The 19,219-nt window shown below is 43.9% G+C and overlaps 1 protein-coding gene across 1 annotated transcript in view; it reads left to right on the top strand.

Annotated features, from left to right (window-relative positions):
• Positions 1 to 19,219, top strand: part of RPIA (ribose 5-phosphate isomerase A) — a 38,133-nt gene that overhangs the window by 7,972 nt on the left and 10,942 nt on the right. The window contains exons 3-8 of the mRNA XM_082743448.1: positions 1,134 to 1,189; positions 9,785 to 9,844; positions 11,968 to 12,032; positions 13,217 to 13,285; positions 14,000 to 14,141; positions 15,836 to 15,935. Coding sequence (XP_082599574.1) covers positions 1,134 to 1,189; positions 9,785 to 9,844; positions 11,968 to 12,032; positions 13,217 to 13,285; positions 14,000 to 14,141; positions 15,836 to 15,935 — 492 coding nt within the window. The remainder of the gene's footprint in view (positions 1 to 1,133; positions 1,190 to 9,784; positions 9,845 to 11,967; positions 12,033 to 13,216; positions 13,286 to 13,999; positions 14,142 to 15,835; positions 15,936 to 19,219) is intronic.

The raw sequence follows: 19,219 nt of genomic DNA, 5'->3' as shown, positions 1-19,219 counted from the left end.
TTTTGTTTGTTAAAACAAAGCTCAGAGGAGAGGCTTGCCTGACTGCTTATTGCTTCTAGGTGCCAGGGGGCAGTGCTCAGGAGACAAAGTCCAGGAACACTATCTCTTTACAAGAGTGGTTGTGGTGCTGGCCTGAGCCTTTCTGGAATCCTTCTCATTGGCTTAACCCAGGCTTTAGTATTACATACTTTTCTCCCTTAGCATTGAGTGTGTGGAGGATTTTAGGGTACAGGGATTACTGTGGGGTTCAGAATAGTGCCTTTTGAACCTCCCATGTGCAGACCCAATGATTAAAAAGACTTGAAATTTTAATACAATAGTTGTTTCCTTAAGACTTTTTTCCCTCAAGAAAGGTACAAATCCAAGATGAGTAAGTAAACCTTCTTTAACCACCCTCTGGGGCCTACAAATGATATTTTTTTACTAAATGCAAAAGTAAAGTTCTATTTTTTCTGTGAAAGGCAGTATAAGGAAGTAGTTTTAAGACTGGAGCTAGACAGGGTGGGATCATAGCTCACTCTGCCTCCTGTTAGCGATACAACTACATGGTGATTTTAACCTGCCCGTGCCTCAGTTTCCTCATCTGTAAAATGGGAATAATAATTGCAACTCACCTTTTAATTCTAATTGTTACAGTTAAAACAGTTGGCATGTACAGAGGTCTTTGAACACTGCCAGGCACGTAATAGTAGCAAACACGTGACATTGCTCTTTTTTGTAGTTAGTGTTTATTCCTTGAGCTTTCTAGTATCCCTGTCTGCGATGTATGTTCATGAGCTTTTTTTTTTTTTAAGATTTTATTTATTTATTTGACAGAGATCACAAGCAGGCAGAGAGGCAGGAAGAGAGAGAGGAAAGGAAGCAGGCTCCCTGCTGAGCAGAGAGCCCAATGAGGGACTTGATCCCAGGACCCTGAGATCATGACCTGAGCTGAAGGCAGAGGTTTAACCCACTGAGCCACCCATGCGCCCCCGTTCATGAGTGTTTTCACAGAGGTTGAGGACACAGAATGGAAGGCAGCTGTCAGCGGGGGATAGCCTTTCCTTTCTTGTTGGATTTTAGCACATGTGCATGCGACAAGAAATAAAGTGAGGAGAGCGGAAAAACCACCAACACGGCTTTTGTCTCCACAGCTGAAAGAGTGAAACAAGAGAATCTGAACCTTGTCTGCATCCCCACGTCCTTCCAGGTATGTCCTGCTTTCCATTCTGCATCTTGGCACTTGCTGCAGAATCTCCTAGGTCCCTGAGGACGAGGCGTGGCTTTGGGTTGTGCACCAGTGTTGCTCTAGGTGAGAGAGCCAGGAGCAGCAGAGCAGTTTATTTACGGAGGATTGCCCCTCAGAAGTGTGGCTTTAGATGCATTCATTTATTCCCTCGGTGACTATTAATTGTGTTCTGTGTTAGGTGCAGTGTAGTGTATGGGGAGTTTTAACTTAGCTGGTTAGACATTCATTGCTCTAGTATCTGGAAATACATACTTTTCTTGCTACTTAAATATTCTTTTCAACTTGGTATATATAATTCTCCACTGAATGGATGAATGGAAGATGGGTGTTTGCTTAGTTTTTACCTCCTTACTCTCCCAGTTCACATACAGCCTTCTCTCCCACTTTCTATACAGTTAAATTTTGCGGGGGCGTTACTTAGTGCCTACTGAATTGTGATCAGCCAAACTCGGGCCCAGCTATATAGTGTGCTGTGATTACACTTCCTTACCTGCCTGTTACTTCTGTTTCCTGAAAGTTTAGTAAATGTTGCCTTTGTTTTTTTTCATTTGCTTGGTTGTCTGTGTACTCCTTACTAATTCAACCCCAGACTCTACCCAGATGGGAAATCTCACTTCCTTTTGACGCTTCTTTCTGGCTATTCCGCGCCACCTTTTTCATCTTGGCCAAGTCTGTCTGGGTTGTTGGGGTTTAGAATGCTGTGGCAGGTGCACTTGGCTGTTGTCTTGGGGTCTCCTTTTGTGGTCAAGAACTTTCCTTCTTTTCTCTTTTGGATCGTCCTGTTTTTTTGGTCTGTTTTTCCTCATCCCCACCCCCTTTTGTTTTGTTTCCTTCAGTTTTGGTGAAACATATGCTATTCAAGTGCCTGGGATGCAAATTTGTGGACACTTTGGATATCTGAAAATGTCTTTATTCTAGCCTTTCTTTAAGTTGGCTCTTTGACTTAGAGAATTATATGTAAAATCATTTCTGTGGAATTCTGAAGGCATTTCTCTATTGTCACTGTTGTCTTCTAATTTTCACTTTGCTGTTGAGGAGCTTGATGCCATTCTGATTCTTGATCATTTGTATGAAACCTATTTTTAAAATTTTATTTGTTTTTAAAGCCCTAATATGGGGCTTCAACTCAGCAACGCTGAGGTCAAGACCTGAGCTGAGATTGAGTGGGAGGGACACCTAACTGACTGAGCCATCCAGGCGCCCCTAAAACCTGTTTTTTCCCTCTTTGAACCTTTATATGTTTATGTTATCTTTTCTCCATATCCAGTGTTCTGAAATGTCATCATGCTGTGTCTAATGTGTGTTTGTTTTCGTCCATTCTTCTGGGCACTTTCTGGGACATTTCATCCTGGAAACTCACACTCTGATGTGGGGAGTGTTTTTCCATTATTCCTTTAATTTTCTTGCCCTTGTTTTCTCTGGCCTTTCATTTTAGGATGCTTGTTGCATACTTGGTGCTTGTGGCCTGTTTTGTCCCATTATCTTCTTAGCTTTGTCTTTTCTAACCCTTCTATTGAGCTTATTTTACTCTCATGTTTAATTTCAAATAAGGTCCTTTTGTTTTCTGAGACTTCTTTTGTTTAATGGGTTCAACTTTTTGATTTCTTCCCTTGTCTCTGTGAAGTTGTTAATGATAAACTTGTTTTTGTTTTAAGATTTTTTTCTCCTTAAATATGTTTCCTCAAAGTTTTTTTTCTTTACAGTTTGTTGGAATTATAATTTATGTACAGTAAGTTTTGCTCTTTTTTGCACATAATTCATAGTTTTGATCAACCAACCAACACTGTCCAGTATTGTTAGATTGCTTCAGTCATCTCTTATTCTGGCCTTCCTTTACTCTCTGTTCATTTTGAAAATTGGTAGGCTGAGAAGCTGATTGGAGACTAGCTCATAGGATGAAGATGGTCTTTGCTCCAGGCTTGTCTGCCACGCCCTCTTTTTGGGGAACTTCTGATGTCAGATTATTTGTCTGTCTTCTGGCTGCTCGGATTTCTTAGAGAAGTCTGGCAGTGTCCTTTGGGAGGGGTGTATATGACTGCCTGTGTCCTGGGATCCAAGTAGGCAAAAAGGGCTAGAAGGTATCTGTTGTTATGCTGGATCGGAGTTTTCAGTGAAATACCTGTGAGTGTTGGGGAAGAAGTGTCTGACATTTTGTAAAATCTCTTTGGCTCTGGTCTTGATTTTGACTTGTTTTATCAATGGGATGTGACCAGATGGAATGCCAACAGAGAATTGAAAAGTGCTTTTGTGGTGGGGTTGGCCCATCTTGCTGCTGAAACCATTACTCCACCATGTGAACACGCCCAGGCTGCTGTCCTAGAGGATGAGAGGTCAAGCAGCTCCAGGCATGTGAGGCAAGTCATTCTCCACCTGCCAGCCCACTCCAGAGATTTCCCAGTCAGTCCATAGAATCATGACAATTAATATATAGTTGCTCTCTTTTTTTAAAAATAATTAAAAATTATTTTTTATAAAATTTAATTCCAGTTAATATAACAGTTTTATATTACTTTCAGGTGTACATTATAGTGATTGATCAATTCTCTGTATTATTTATTGCTCATAACTATAAGTGCATGTTAATCCCCTACCTTCTCCAGAGAATCAGTGTGCTGCTTTAGGAGTAGTGGAGAAAGATGGAGAGCAGGTTCCTCAGTACCCTTTTAACCAGTGTGCCCTCCTTTACTTGTACTTTCACGTCTGCTTCCTGAAGTTCCCAGTGCCACGTGGCCCTGAATCTTTCAGGAACTTCTTTCTGTGCTTCTTTATTTGGTGTCTTCTTCGCTTCCTGCAGTACTGCCTTTGGATTTGTCTCTCTCATTTTGCCAGTTACCATTCATTGTTCATCAGTGGTCCGCTTTTAAAAGTTTGCTATAATTTTCTCCTCTTTTTGTTTATGTGTTTTGGAAAGTTTCCTTTAGTAGGGTTTTAGGTTTTGGGAAAGAGCTGAGCCAAAGACAGGTATTCACATTGCTATTTTTGGTTCTGTGTTTTTAAAATAACATCCTCCTAGCCCACCTGCATTTTATGGTGGTAAGTGAAAGCATTGTATCCAGACTGGAAAGTGCTGGCCAGTTCAGTAGATTGAGTGAAGTCATTCACAGTTTAAAGGGCTTTTAAAAATTCACTTGTTCAGAGTTACTGTTTTGTTGTGTGTGTTTTCCCCACATACCCACACTTATTTTGTGTTAAATTTGGCTAGATGCAAGCTCCTGAAATGATTGGAGAAGTCAAAATATTTGAGGCTCTACCTTTCAGACAAGTAAACCTTATAGGGATTTAAAGGATTTTTTGGGTAGATTTTTCCTTTAAAGTTGAAAGTTTTTGAAAAAGGACAGTAAAAAAAAAAAAAAAAAAAAACCCAAAAAACCACATTTAAAAGCCGGCTCTCGTCTGGTCTGAAAGCCAAAAACAGTGCTCGTTTTTCATGGTCAGCCTGTAATGCACCTCAGTTAGACGATAGAAGGGAAAAGATAAGCTTTCAGGTTTTATTGTGAATTGTATGAATAACAGGACTGCTGGTCTGTCACATGCCGCTGTCCTTAGTCACCAGAGGCTTCTGGGGGTCCAGCTGTGGTATTGCAATGACAAGGCACTGGTTCCTGTCTCTTTTCTAAGAGCACAAGCTAGTCATTAGCTTTACTGCTCCCTGCACTTTCAAGAGCTGGGAGAGGCAGACAGGGGTGTTTGCTGTGCACCCTCAGGACACCTCTAACCTTGTGAGCTCAAGAGTGTCTGGTATCCAGCAGATGGTAATCTTAGTTAAGCACGTGTGTCTGCATTTGTGCTCACTGAGCCAGTTTTGGCTTGATACCCCCACAATTGGACTGTTGTGTTGAAGTTAGCATATTGGTTTCCTAGCACTGCCATAACAAGGTACCACAGACTGAATGTGGCTTAAAAACCAGAAATTTACTCTCAGTTCTGAAGGCCAGCAGTCCGAGATCAAGGAGTCTGAGCTCAAGTGCAAGATGAAGGGGACTCTGTGGTGTGCCTTTCTCTTGGCTTCTGGTGGTTTCCTGGCTGTCTTTGGCATTGCTTGACTTGTAGGTGCCTTTTCCTTATCCTTCCCTTCATGTCCATACGGCCTTCCTGTGCTGTCTGTCTGGTCCAGATTTCTCCTTCTCCAGACACGGGTCATACTGGATTAGGGCTCAGCCCAATTACTTTGTTTTAACTTGATTACATCTGTGAAGACCCTGTCTCCAAAAAAAGGTCATATTCTGAAGTACTGGGAGTTAGGACTCCAACCTGTTTTGTTTTGTTTTTTCAACACAGTTCAACCCATAACAGGAAAAATGAAGCTCGTGCCGTTTGTGACTCTGGCTTCTCTGTGTGTGCAGGGCCACTCACAGGGGTCCTGTGGGGAGTCCCTGATAGATCTTGAGGTCAATGTCAGGGTTCTTTACATTGTGGGTGAGAATGCAGATTGTTTAAAGCAAAGGCAGATGCTGCCCTTGTGGTGTTGTTGTTGTTGTTGTTGTTGTTTTAAGATTTATTCATTTGAGACAGAGACAGAGCAAGCATGAGTGGGGGGAGGGGCAGAGGGAGAAGCAGACCCCATCCCTCCTGTGCATGCATTGCCTCCCCCGCCCCCCACCCCGTTAGCTGAGCTGGGAGTCTGACATGGGACTCAATCCCAGGACCTGGAGATTATGACCTGAGCTGAAGGTAGACTCTTGGCCATCTGAGCCACCCAGGCTCCCCAAGTTCTTGTATTGCTTATTGTCTGGGAAGATGAGAGCCCCAGGGCTCGCAGAAGTTGGGACAGGGCCTCCCAGCTATACAACATAGACAGCACTTACCTACTGGGCTCTTTGCATGTACCAGGCTTTGGACAGGAAATGGGATGGGTTGGCTCCTGGTGCTGGTGAGGAGGCAGAATTCAGTTGGACATAGTGATCATTGAGGGTATACTGACTGTTAATTACAGGGATGAGGGTCCGTCCTGTGCATGGCAGGTGTTATTCATCGTTTCCAGTGTCCAGTGTGGTATCTGGCTCTTAGGCAGTCTGTGTGTGTTTGTGGGATGAATTAATGCTTTATGAATTATACACAATACATAATGAATTATGAATTAATGTAAATAATTAATGTAAATAAGACATACACTTGTATGTGTCTATTTACAAATATATGGTAGAAAAGTAGAAATAATATTCCTTCTTAAAATTTTTTTATTTTCAAAGATTTTATTTATTTATTTGACAGATCACAAGTAGGCAGAGAGACAGGCAGAGAGAGAGAGAGGAGGAAGCAGGCTCCCTGCCAAGCAGAGGGCCGGATGCGGGGCTCCATCCCAGGACCCTGAGATCATGACCTGAGCCACCCAGGCACCCCTAGATAATATGCCTTTTTGAGGAAGGAAAGCCTACCTCCCTGCTCAGGGAATTGGGGAGGACTTCCTGGAAAGGATGACGTTTGAGTTGTCCATGTGGGGCAGGGGTTTGGGAGAAGGCACACTATTTCAGGTAGAGGAGGAAGGCCAAGATCTCAAAGAACTCCTTTTAAAATTGTTGCTGTTAATAACGTGTTACTATATAAGATGACTTCAGTTTCATTTATTAATGGGCCTGTCTTCTCTGCTTCTTGTCCTTTGACCAATCCCTCTGTTTTTCTTTTCTTCTAATTCCCTTTTTAGCCCCTAGACAGGGCAGGAAGGCAGGAGACTGTATTTCTGGTCTTCACTCTGTGGCTAACTTACTGGAGTGTCCATTTGTTCCTTTAAACAGTGGTTTGTACTAGGTGACTCTTTCTAGAACTAATTCAGAACAATTGGTTATTTACCCAACTATTGCCTCAAATGATGTTGACTGTTGTAAGGTAACAAGAGTTTATAAAGTGTGCTCTCTCCTACTCTGATTACGGTCTAGATGGACAAATGAGACATCCTCATGAAACAGTAACACTGTTCAGTGGTACAGGCAGTCTTTGACCTTAGGAGGTGTTAAATTAAAATGGTCAGTTTATACAGGATATTTTCCTTAGGAATGCTGATATCCAGTTCTTATGTATTATATCTGAATGTGGTTTAGTGTTGTTTTTAAAGTACATTAAATTAATTGGAAATTGTGGTACATCACACAGTTTTATTTGTGTGGTAGACTCGCTCATTGAACTGTGTGCAGTTAGTATCATTTTTCTGACACCATCTGTATTCAATATGTGTTGCTATGGAACACATTACCCCCAAATTTAGCAACTTAAAACAAGCAATGTTTATTATCTCATAGCTTCCAAGGGTCAGGAATCTGGAGTGGGTTTAGCTGGGTGGGTCTCTGCGGAGGTCACAGTTAAGCTGTTGGCCAGGGCTGTGGTCATCTCAAGATCCAGCTGTGGTTCAAGGAGTCACTTCTAAGTTCAGTCATGTGGGTCTTGCAGGCCCTCATTTTTCACAGGCTGTTCAGTAGGGAGCTCTGTGGGTGTCTCCGGGACATGGCCGCTAGTTTCCCCTGGCATGTGATAAGAAAAGAGACAGAGGGAAGAGGGAGGGTAGGAGGGAAGGATCTTGCTAGAACATGCCACCCTTACCTACCCCATGGCCTTCTTTATAAAGTAATCTCAGAAGTATCTTGCATCACCTCTGCTGTGTGCCATTGGTTACACTCAGCAATCCTGGGACTTTGTGGACAGGGATTATCGAAAGGCATGAATACCAAGAGATGGGGAAGGTCACGTTAGAGGCTGCCTTCCAGATATTCCCATTGTTTGGTATGGAATTAGGATGGTTTCTCCAGTACTACTTTTGAGGAAAGTAGACATAGTTCTATTTTCATAGTTCTGCAGTGCCATTTTTTTTTTAAGGGTTTATTTGTTTGAGAGAGGGGGAGAGTGAGCACACACAGGTGCATGCATGAATGGGGGGCGGGGCAGAAAGGGAGGGAGAAGTAGATTCCCCGGTGAGCAGAGAGCCTGATGATGATGCCATGAGGGACTCCATCCCAGGATCCCGGGATCATGACCTGAGCTTAGGGTAGACGCTTAACCAACTGAGCCATCCAGGCACCCCGTAATACCATTTTTACTGTTTTTCCCCGTCATTGTATATTTCTCTTTAGTAAGGATAAAATCACATTTTAAAAAAATTTTTCTGTTTTTAGTCAACATTTTATTTCAGCTTTTTATATGGAAGTTTTCACAGTTCAGAAAGGATGAAGAATAACATAATGAACTTCCAAGTACCCATCACCCAGTTTCAGTAACCATCAGTTCATGGCCAATTTTGTTTCCATCTGTACCCCATTGTCCTCTGTCTTGGTTATTTTGAAACAAATCCCAGTCATAATTTGATTATACATTTTTCATTATGTCTCTTTGAAAAATAGGGAGGTTTTTAAATATCTCAGTAATACCAAAAAATTTAACAATCTTTGGTAACATAAAAACAAATGAAACCATGGTTCAAATTTTCCCTGTTCTCTTATCCTTTAAAAGTATTTTTTATAGTTTGAATCTGGATCACAATGCCCATATATTGCAAATTCCAGGATATTTGTGGTTTTTTCCTTAGAATCTTAGGATTTGGGAATTGAAGATCAACATTGGTCATCTTCATTGACCTTTCATTCATCTCCATTTTTTATATATGACAGAAAATATTTTAAGACACACCTTTGGGGGACTATTGAATGGCTCAGTCCATTAAGCATCTGCGTTCAGCCCAGGTCATGATCCTAGGGTCCTGCTGCATGGGGCTCCTTGCTCAGTGGGGATCCTGCTTCTCCCTCCACCTGCTGCTCTCCCTACTTGTGCCTGCTTGCTCTCTTTCTCTCTCTCTGACAAATAAATAAAAATCTTGAAAAAAAAAAAAAAAAGACATGCCTTTGAAAGAAAGTTTTCCATCCTTTGAGTCCTCTGTGTTTTGTAGGCAGTGACATGAATCTAGATCCTTATCAACTTGGATTTGGTTGGTACAAGGTATATTTATTTATTCCAGCTGTCAGTCCTCTCAGGGCCATGTGGTGTTGGTAACCACACACTTCTCCCATTTTGTCAGCTCCTCTGAAAGGTTAATATTATGAGGCATGTCTCTAAAGTAAATCCTAAGTCTTTCCGAGTGTGGTGTTCGCAATTTGCTGAGTTCCTTCCTTAGCTGTTTGGGGACATCCTGCCTTTGGTATCCTCTGCTCTGTATAGATTCTTTTGCTTATTTTTCTTCATGATAGCCTGGAAATCGCTCTGTATCAATTTAGTTTTTATTTTAGGAATGTTTTGTTTTTGCTTTTTTTTTTTAAATACTGTATTACCATTAGCTTTAGGAGTCCATGGCATTCATTGTCTTAAATAACAGGTCACGGAGAAGGAATTCTTAGCCTGGCACTGGGAGTCTCACTCTATGCTCTTTGCCTCCTTCTGGTTTCCAGGATGAAATTAACTTAGTTTGCCATTCACGGAGCTATAGCTCCTACCTCTTAGTGATTCTAGTTGGATTTGGGAGGGAGCCTTGGTCAGGACTCCAGGTCAAACACTTAGATCCAGAGGAATGCTGAGAATCTTTGCCACGTGCTTAGAGTAAATGATTATGGGCGTTTTTTTTTTTTTTCTTGTTCTCCACAGGCCCGTCAGCTCATTTTGCAGTATGGCTTAACTCTCAGTGACCTGGACCGACACCCAGAGGTAAGGGAGAGAGGGACTGCTGTGTTTTATGTCTCCTTTTTCATGGCTGTCACTTGTGTGGGGGCTCTGGGATATCTTGTTGAATCTAGGGGAAAGGTCAGTGAGTCATACATCCCATTTCTCCTGGGGTTTTGAATATTAAATTTGGCTAAGGTCACGAGAGGAGAGGTTGTTAGTTTCCAGTACATTCCTTGTGGTTTAACCCTGAGAGCTCAGTATGAGCGCCGTGAAGGGGGATTAGACAAACCCAGGGGTGGATTTAGAACTTCCCGTGGTCCTTGTATAGAAGTAGAAGAGTGAGCCAGCTCACGGAGCTTACCAACTAAGTGGAGAAGAGAAGTAATCGTGTGAGGCAGCCATGGACCTTTGAAAACAGATTACAGTGACATGTTACGGCAAAGATGGCTGAACACATGGGTAATCGGGAGGAGACTAGAGGGGTTGAAGGTGAGCAGTGTACTCCTAGCTGGTATCTGCAGAGCTCTTCCTGTACGCTGCGTGTTATGCTGGGTGCTAGGTCTGTGGTCAGCCACTTAATCTCCAGTAGTCTTGAGGACGTATACCATCATCATCCCATTTTACAGGTGTGAAACAGAGAGGGGAAGCCATTTGCCAAAGCCACGCTCCCTGTAACTGGTAGAGCCTGAATATGAATTCAGATGCCTCTGGCGCTGGAGCAGTGCTGCTTAGAAGGGTTTTGTGGGGAGAGGTAAGAGCAGAGCTGTGAAGGCAGGCTGGCCAGGCCAGGAGAGAGCATTCCAGAGACGGTACTAACCTGGTCCACTCACCTGTGTCGTCCTGGAACATGCGGGCCTCTGGGGGTGAGTAAGAACCATGGGAGGGGCTTATTGGGGGATTTCTGTAGAGCCAGAGCAGAGTGAGGCAGTGCTGAGCACTGGAAGGAGTGTGGTTTGGGTGGAAGGTGGGCCTTGAACTCACACAAAGAAGGTTGCAGCCTTCTAGGCCCCAGAGAGTTGCCATGGCATCCGTAGCCTGGCCTCGGGGTTAGTGCAGGGTCGGGGGAAGCAGCGCAGGCTTTCTCTTCAGACAAACGGCAGGATCCGTGAAAGGAAGGAAGCACAGAGAAGCTGAAGCATGGTACACTTTATTTATACCTGTGCCATGTCAAACAACTTGAACTGATTTGTGCCCTGAGATTTTTTCATACTGCTGTTTTCAATAACCATACTTAAGGCTCCCACATTGTCCATGCAGAGTTTGGGCTTCCTTGATTTTTGGATCTTGAAAGATGCATGAACCCAGCATGCATGTCATGAACCCAGTTGTTCCTGACTGCTCTTGTGGTTGATGGTAGAATTTTCTAACAGTGGGAGTGGGCGAGCCCAGACAGATGCTTTGGGGGGTCACAGTGGGGGTGCCTCAGATACTTTCCAATTGCAGATCACATCAAATGTGTGTCAGCTTTATAACTCTTCATTGGGTTTTCTCTGTCTGCTCAGAACTCCTTTCTGGGGCCCCTTGGTTGCTCAGTCATTAAGTGTCTGCCTTTGGCTCAGGTCATGATCCCAGGGTCCTAGGATTGAGCCCCGCGTCGGGCTCCCTGCTCAGTGGGAGGCCTGCTTCTCCCTCTCCCCCTGCTTGTGTTTTCTCTCTCTCTCTCTTGCTGTCCCTCTATCAAATAAATAAATAAAATCTTTAAAAAAACAAACAAAAACTGCCTTTCGTCTTGGTCATATCAGTATGGAGATTTCTGAATCAGTTTTCTTAACCTTTTTTCTGTTGCCCTCCCCTCAGTGAAATTTTAATACCATAGATGTACTGTGTATCTTTTCTGTACTTGGGGGCGATGTCACCCACATTGGGATTGTGTACTCAATAATTCTAGCTCCTCCACAGAGAAGCCCATCAGTGAGAAAAGGGAGTGTAATGTTATGGGTAAGAGCTGGACCCAGGTGTGGTTCCAAACCCCATATTTCTTTCCCGGTGACCTTAGTGGAATAGCTTAACCTCTCAGAGCCCGTTTTTTTATTGCTTAAATGGGAATAACTCTACCTCGCTAATAGGGCTGCTAAGCATCTGATGAGTCTTTACATGTTCAAGCTTTACACAGAGGCCTTAATAGTTTCTGTACCTTTCCTCCCCTTCCCCCAACTCCAACACAGATTGACCTCGCAATCGATGGTGCTGATGAAGTAGATGCCGATCTCAATCTCATCAAGGGCGGTGGGTGAGTGTCATGGGGACTTTCTTGGTAAAGACTAACTGCTGGTTAATCCTCAGCAAAGCAGAGTGGAAGGCAGAATAAACAAATGGCCACTGTGCTCCATGTGAGCTTGTCTTTCTACTAGGAAGTAGATAGCCGATGGCTGTAGAGCCAGCTTGGCATTTCTAGTCGTGAGTAGCAGTCTGCTGACCGGGAACCTGGGTCTCTTTGGTGAGATTATTCATCTTAATGGGTTCTCTGTATCTGCATTCCTCTGCTGATTCAAATTTTAAAAGCTGTGTGACTCAGACCAAATACATTGTTGGGGTGAGTGTATTTGGTCTGTAGGCATTCGTGTGTGATCTTTGCCTTAAAGCTGCTCTTACCCTCTGTGAGCAGTTATATATTCATTCATTCATTTGGAGGACATTGGGTATTTCTTAAATGTTGATTGGTGGATAGGGAATGGTGAGTTGAAGAGAGTAAAGTCCTGCTCTGCTGGTTCTCATAATCCAGCAGACTGTAATGACACAATATATGTTTGAATGTCATCGTGTGTTCCGTCTGTCAAATAGTGGACGGGACAGGTTGTTCAAGGCTTGTCCTCCTCCTGTTACATACCCCTCCATTCATGCCATGCTCATTTGACCTTCCCTGAACATAAATGCATCTTCGATAGGAGTGTACCTGGCCTGATTGGGAACCATTTTTCCCAGACTCAGGCTCATGTTTTCATAGTCCATTGACTAGAAGCAAAGCATCTTAGCTCAGGCTACCTTAACAAAATGCTGTAGACTAGGTGGCTTCAGCAGCAGTTTCTCAATGGTTCTGGAGATTCCTGGCTCCAGTTGGCTGCCTCGTCACTGTGCCCTCAGCGTGGAGAGAGAGCAAGTGAGCGCTCTGGTGTCTTTTTTCTTCTTAAGGACACTGATCCTGTCAGACCAGGGACCCCCTTATAACTGCATTTAGCCATAATTACTTCCTCAGAGGCCTCATTTTCCCAGAGCACATTGGGAATTAGGGCTTTGATACAAAGTTCGGGAGGGATGCAGTTCAGTCCATTGCACAGCATGGTGGAACTGGGGATCTCCTTTAAGAAGTACAGATTAAATTTCTCAGTAAGTGGATTTGGGTTTACTGTCTCTGACCTTAGTTTTCAAATTGAGTTTGTGTCCTGCCTGTGTTCATTTGCCTCTTCCTATCCCCAGAGGCTGCCTGACCCAGGAGAAAATTGTGGCTGGCTATGCCAGCCGCTTCATCGTGATCGCTGACTTCAGGTACAGTGTTGAGTGTCCTGAGCTGTCCACTGGAGGTAGATCAGACCCCAGCCTCATCCCTGTATAGAGGAGGAAATAGAGAAAGGGAGGGGCTGTCTGACTCTCTGAGACTGATGGCTGGGACTGAGAGCAGTGTCTCGGAGGATTTTGTTCTGTTTTCCTGCTGCAGATACAAACTGCTATGTTATGTGTCCATTGGCAGGAGGAGGAGATGGCTTGTCAGTCTGGTGACAAGAGCATGTCCTCATATCCTTGGAGGGAGCTGGAGAGGAAGGACAGGCCCTGCCCACAGGCAGTGACTCAGCATGTCCTGCTTCCTCTGGGCTCACACATGACCTGTGTTGTGTGTGGTCCTTGACCCGGCTCTCAGATCCTCCTTTAAGGAGTCTGGTAGAAGGCGCTTGTGCTGGGTGCTGAGCCTGTGAATTAAAAAAAAAAAAAAATTGTATTTACTTATGAGATATTACAGTTGTAGAAAGAACATAAATAATAAACACCTGTATACCCACAAGCCAGTCATACCCAGTTTTAACATTTTTGTCGTATTTGCTTCAAATACCTTATTTCTTACATAGTAAAACGTAGTGAAAATGTTTGAAGCCCTGTGTGTTTGTCACTGTTCTCTGCCCTTGCCCGCTTGTGATGTCTGAATTTGGTGTTCATCTATATGTACCATTGGGCTTATTTATTTAATTTTTTTGACTTTCTTCCCAGGAAAGATTCAAAGAACCTTGGGGATCAGTGGCACAAGGGAATCCCTATCGAGGTCATCCCAATGGCCTATGTCCCAGTGAGCCGAGCTGTGACCCAGAAGTTTGGGGGCGTGATTGAACTTCGAATGGCCATCAACAAGGCAGTAAGTGGCCAGGGAGGTTTCTCAAGGGCGGTCCAGGTTCTTGGTGTAGTGTCCTCCTCTTTGCCTCAGTAGGGTCCTCTCTTATGTAGCCTGGGTAGTCAGCTTTTATTTTAATCAGGTTATTGGTTCATTTTTAGAGTACTAGCTTTATTAGTTTCTTTTTTTTCCCCTAAAGATTTTATTTTTTATTTTTTTGACAGACAGAGATCACAAGTAGGCAGAGAGGCAGGCAGAGAGAGAGAGGAAGGGAAGCAGGCTCCCCGCCGAGCAGAGAGCCTGACGAGGGGCTCGATCCCAGGACCCTGGGATCACAACCTGAGCTGAAGGCAGAGGCTTTAACCTGAGCCACCCAGGTGCTCCAGCTTTATTAGTTTCTATATTCAAACTCATGTAGCTATTACTACACTTAATGCAGTGCTTGTTCTCTGTAGACGTGGGGGGAATTGATTCTTTCTCTGGGTCCCTGGACTGGCAGGCTTCACAGCAGCTAAAAATGGGCTTTGGGAAGTGCCCCGGGGCAGGAAGTTTTCCAGGTTCCATGGTATAATTTCCCTTTTCTCCTCTTACTTTGTTCTTTTATTGAATGGGACAAGAAATAGAATTTCCTGGGGGATGTGAACCCCTCCTTAGGAATACACTCCAGAGACTTAGTGGAAATGTTTTCTTCAGCTTTTTTCCCCTCCTACACTTAAATAAACAAACTAGCAAAAGTAATAACCTAAAAACTAAGTGTAATTTTAGATAAAACTGTATAACAAGTTTGGAAGATACAGAAGACAAAACAAATGATCTGTAACTCTACCCTGATGCATTTTTATATTGATTTTTTTTTTTTTTTCCTGGTGTTTCTCTGATGTTTGAAAAATCAGTTCTAATCCTTGTGGTTGTACAGAGCTCTGAGTCTGGTCCCCTCTGTAGCTGAAAAGCCTTGAGACTGTTGGGGGGGTGGTTCCCTCTCGAGACCCGGGCGACGCCACATGAGAGCTCCAGCATCCTGCCTTCCTGGGGCCCTTCAGTGAACTCCCACTGTGTTGCCTCCAGCCTGTGGGAGTGGCCTAGTTTCCCTGCCTGTGACTATAGTGTTCTGTCAACATTTGTGGTCCCAAATGCCTTCTCCTGCTCTAGAAATTTTGGATTAATTATCTAAAACTACCCCCTGCCTTTTTTCCTTTTTGGACCCCAGAACACATCTCTGCTTCCTCTTTTGGTGTGAGTGATGGGTACAGTAGCACTGTCTTCTTTTGCGTTATTGGGCACCCAGTGAGAGGCGGTGAGACTGTTGCACCACGTGGATAGTTGGCTTCTGTTGCTGTCGTTTTTCATTCTAACAGCAGCTAAGAACTGTCGAACCCTTCCTGTGAGTCCTCACTGTGGTGAATGCTTACCCATATGGTTTATATGCAAGCTGCCTTTCAATTATGAATCCTTACCCCTTCGTGGAGTTGAGGAATCTGAGGCTCACAGGGCTTAATGGCTTCTCTGAGCCTCCTCTGTATGCATGTGGCTTCAAGACTCAAATTCCGACGCCAAAGCTCCTGCTCATTACTTCTTCATGGCACTGCCTTCTAGAAAGCATGAGTGAGGGGTACTGGCTAGAGCGGGTCAATTAAGATACTTGTCTTTGGGTGTCCCCTTCACTTTCCTGCCTGCCTGTATCTACATCCTCTGTAAATGTGGAAAATTTTACCTTCCAGGGTCCTGTGGTGACGGATAATGGGAATTTTATCCTGGACTGGAAGTTTGATCGGGTGCACAAATGGAGTGAAGTGAACACAGCTATCAAAATGATCCCAGGTGATGTGAGTGGGGTTCGTTGAGTGTAGACACCCAAGCACCTTGTAACTGTCCCCTGCCTCTGACCATAGGAGGCATGATGGGTGTGGGTTTTATAAAACTTGGTTGGAAAGAAAAATTACCTTTGTACCGTGCTTGGAGTTCCTGACATTGTGCCTTTGCTTCCCGCATCGTTTCCCTCCCACCCCCATAGTTACTGCTTACCTAGCGGGCTTATTGGTTATGCATTTCACAAGTCACTTATTTGGGATAGGCTTGGAGCAGATGGAGTGTCAGAGGGGTTTGCCTTGAAAAAGCTTACCCTCTCTGCATAGAGCCTTCCCTTCCAGAAACTTGACTTAGCTCTTTCATTTTTGTGGGCTCTCTACTTGAATAGTGGGGAAAAATGACTCCATTCGCCCATACTCATCAGGTACGTACCACAGGTGCTGCCCTACAGGTGCTGCCCCACATGTTAACAGGGAAAGCTCCCACCCTAGAGCATGGAAGCAGCCTCAGGGAGAGGTCACGTGTACCCTGGGGAAGCTGTGCGTAGAGCCATGCCTACAAAGAAGATGGAGTACACTGAATTTGCTAGAGAAGTACCAAGAGTCTACAGTGCCCTTAGGTTGCTTTCTTTGGGGAATGTGGGAAAGTTCATGGAGGACAGGTGGCTTTTGACCTGTGCCTTAGCACAGTGTAATCTAGACGCTGACTAAATGTTTAAAAATGTCTCGTTTGATTCGCCAGTTGGATGAGATAGTTATAGAGCAACGACTTGCCCAAGGGCTGTGTTGCCAAGAGGGGAGCCCTGAGTTGTCTGCCTCTAGACCTTGAACCTTCAGTCCTTCTTCGGGTGCCAGGTTGAGGAGGGGTGGTGGTATGGCATGAACAACTGGGGTGGGAGAGCTTCTAATGCACGTAGCAGGGATCTGGGTCCATGGGTATGGCTTGGTGGGCAGTGGAGGTGAGTTACGCGTCCAGACCGGAGGAGGTACTGAAAGCCCATGCCAGAGGGTCAGATGGATGAAGCAGTTGTGAGAGACATCAGTCTTAAGGTATTGAGGAAGCAGTTGTGAGAGACAACAGTCTTATGGTGTTGAGAGACCAAGATTCTGACTGGGAAGATTCCATGGTATAGAGTATTGGGCACAGAACTGACTGACTGGCTAATGGGGCAGGTAAGGTCAGTCGAGCAGATTGTAGTGGCTGAGAGTAGGTTCAGGAACAGACTGCCTGGGTGAGGTTCCTGACCCAGCCTCAGTCTGTCAGTGTGAACTTCGTGCAGTTAGTTAACGTCTCCGTGACTCACTTTCTTCTTCTGTAAAAGAAGCTAATACTAGTGCCTACTTCATAGGATTTTTGGATTAAATGAGTTAACATGATGCCTAGTGCATAAAGGAGTGTTTGTTGAATGAATAAATCCCTAGGAAGAAAGCATAGTATTGTTTGTTGAATGAATAAATCCCTGGGAAGAAAGGATAGTATTGTTTGTTGAATGAATAAATCCCTGGGAAGAAAAGATAGAATTGTCACCATTAATTAAATGTGCTAGATTGTAAGTTATCTGTGCTATTTGGGAATGAAAAAGGTATGACTATATGCCCTGTAATAAGGAGCTAATTCTTTTAGCCTTCCTTTAGTCTGCTGTTTAGTCTTCCACTGACAGTCTCATAGCAGAAGCTTTAAGCAAAAAAGAGGAGTTGAATTATGCTTTTTCTCTCATTTAGTATCCTCACTTAATGGAAGAAGTAATGAACCAAGAGGGCAAGAAGAAGAGAAGATGTAGAGGTCACTCTTAGCAAGATGGGAGCATTTGCCCCTGATGATAATGCAGATAAACCCAGGGGATTGTAGAGGAAGCAGCCCAGTTAAGTTGACATGTAAAATTAACCATCATAGTTGTTAAATATTATAATTTTAGACAATGCTGAATTTGATCATTGAAATTTTATTACAGACAGTACGTGCATCTGTAGTCATAAGAAATATGTGTCTCTCATTTCCTTTCCTGTAATATCTATTTTTTGTATTAGGGTAATATTGATCTCCTTCATTTTCCTGGAAGCATTTGTGTAAAAATAGGCATCATTTCTTCTTTAGGACTGTAATAAAATTCACCAGTGAAACCTAAAAAAAAAAAAGGAAGTAGCTCATCTGTGTGGGCGCCGTTCCTCTGTAGGTGGATTTCTTGCAGTGCCCACTAGGTAGCTCTGTTGCTCCTGCTTAGACCTTCTTGGCTTTTTGAGACATTGAGCGGTCCCTTATGAGGAAGTTTCACCTATATTTGCCCTCTGCCTCAGTAAGTGGGAGCTACAGCCTAGAATAGTTGAGAATCTCAGGAATTTAAACCAAAGAAAATGAAAAAAGAAAGGCTAAATGTTAAATCATGTTAACCAGAAGCATTGGTGTGGTTCATTGCCTCTCCTGTTTTCTCTCTTCTTTTCCTGATTTGGTCTCTTATGGTACGGCTGGGCCAAAATCCAGGGAAGGGAAGAAAAATCTGTCTGTCCCTGTTGCCCTGTCCTTGCTCCACATATATTTATGTATGTGAGGGCACTTAGAGGTCAGCTGGACTGGTGCCTGGCTGGTCACTCCTTCCCTCGGATGTTCTACTGGGTTCCACCCAGAGCACAGGGTGTCTGTAGGAGGGCCAAAGCTCATGGATTCTGGGCCCCATGCTCACAGTGAGCCACCTCTGCCCTTTCCACTACTGGTGGTGGTCAGTAACCTAAAGAGGGGGTGCTCTAAGGTAAGACCTTCAGCTCTTGCCTTTCATCTCTGCTCTTTTTCTGAAGCCTTTTCTGAACCTGGTTTGACTTCCCTTGGATCAGGGGGAGCTGTCACCTCGTATTACAGAACTGCTGGAATGGATGGGTCTTTCGTGGCCTCTGTGCTTCTTTTGGGAAGCTGCAATGATGTGCTGGGGACTTAGGTTTCAGCAGCAACTTTCTCTGCTTCATGGCTTTCCCTCAGTGATAGATGATTGTATTTCTTTATATATTGGGAGCCATCTTCGAAGTTTCAATTAAATTTTTTTTTTAAGATTTTTTTTTTATTTGAGAGTGAGTGAGCATGAGAGAGAGGTCATGAGCAGAAGGGAGGGGTAGAAGGAGAAGAAAACAAGACTCCAGCTGAGCAGGGGTCCTGATGCAGACTCGATCCCAGGGCGCTGGGATCATGATGTGAGCAGATGCTCAACTGACTGAGCCACCCAGGCATCCCTTAAAATTCTTTTTAATTGACATTGTTCAGTATTATAAGAATAAGGGCGAAAAGTCTCTTCTTTCCCCCCACCTTTCCCC

Source organism: Mustela nivalis (genome assembly GCF_964662115.1).
Source record: "Mustela nivalis genome assembly, chromosome: 8".
In the NCBI taxonomy this organism is placed as follows: domain Eukaryota; kingdom Metazoa; phylum Chordata; class Mammalia; order Carnivora; family Mustelidae; genus Mustela; species Mustela nivalis.
This window is presented reverse-complemented; position numbering and strand designations above follow the sequence as displayed.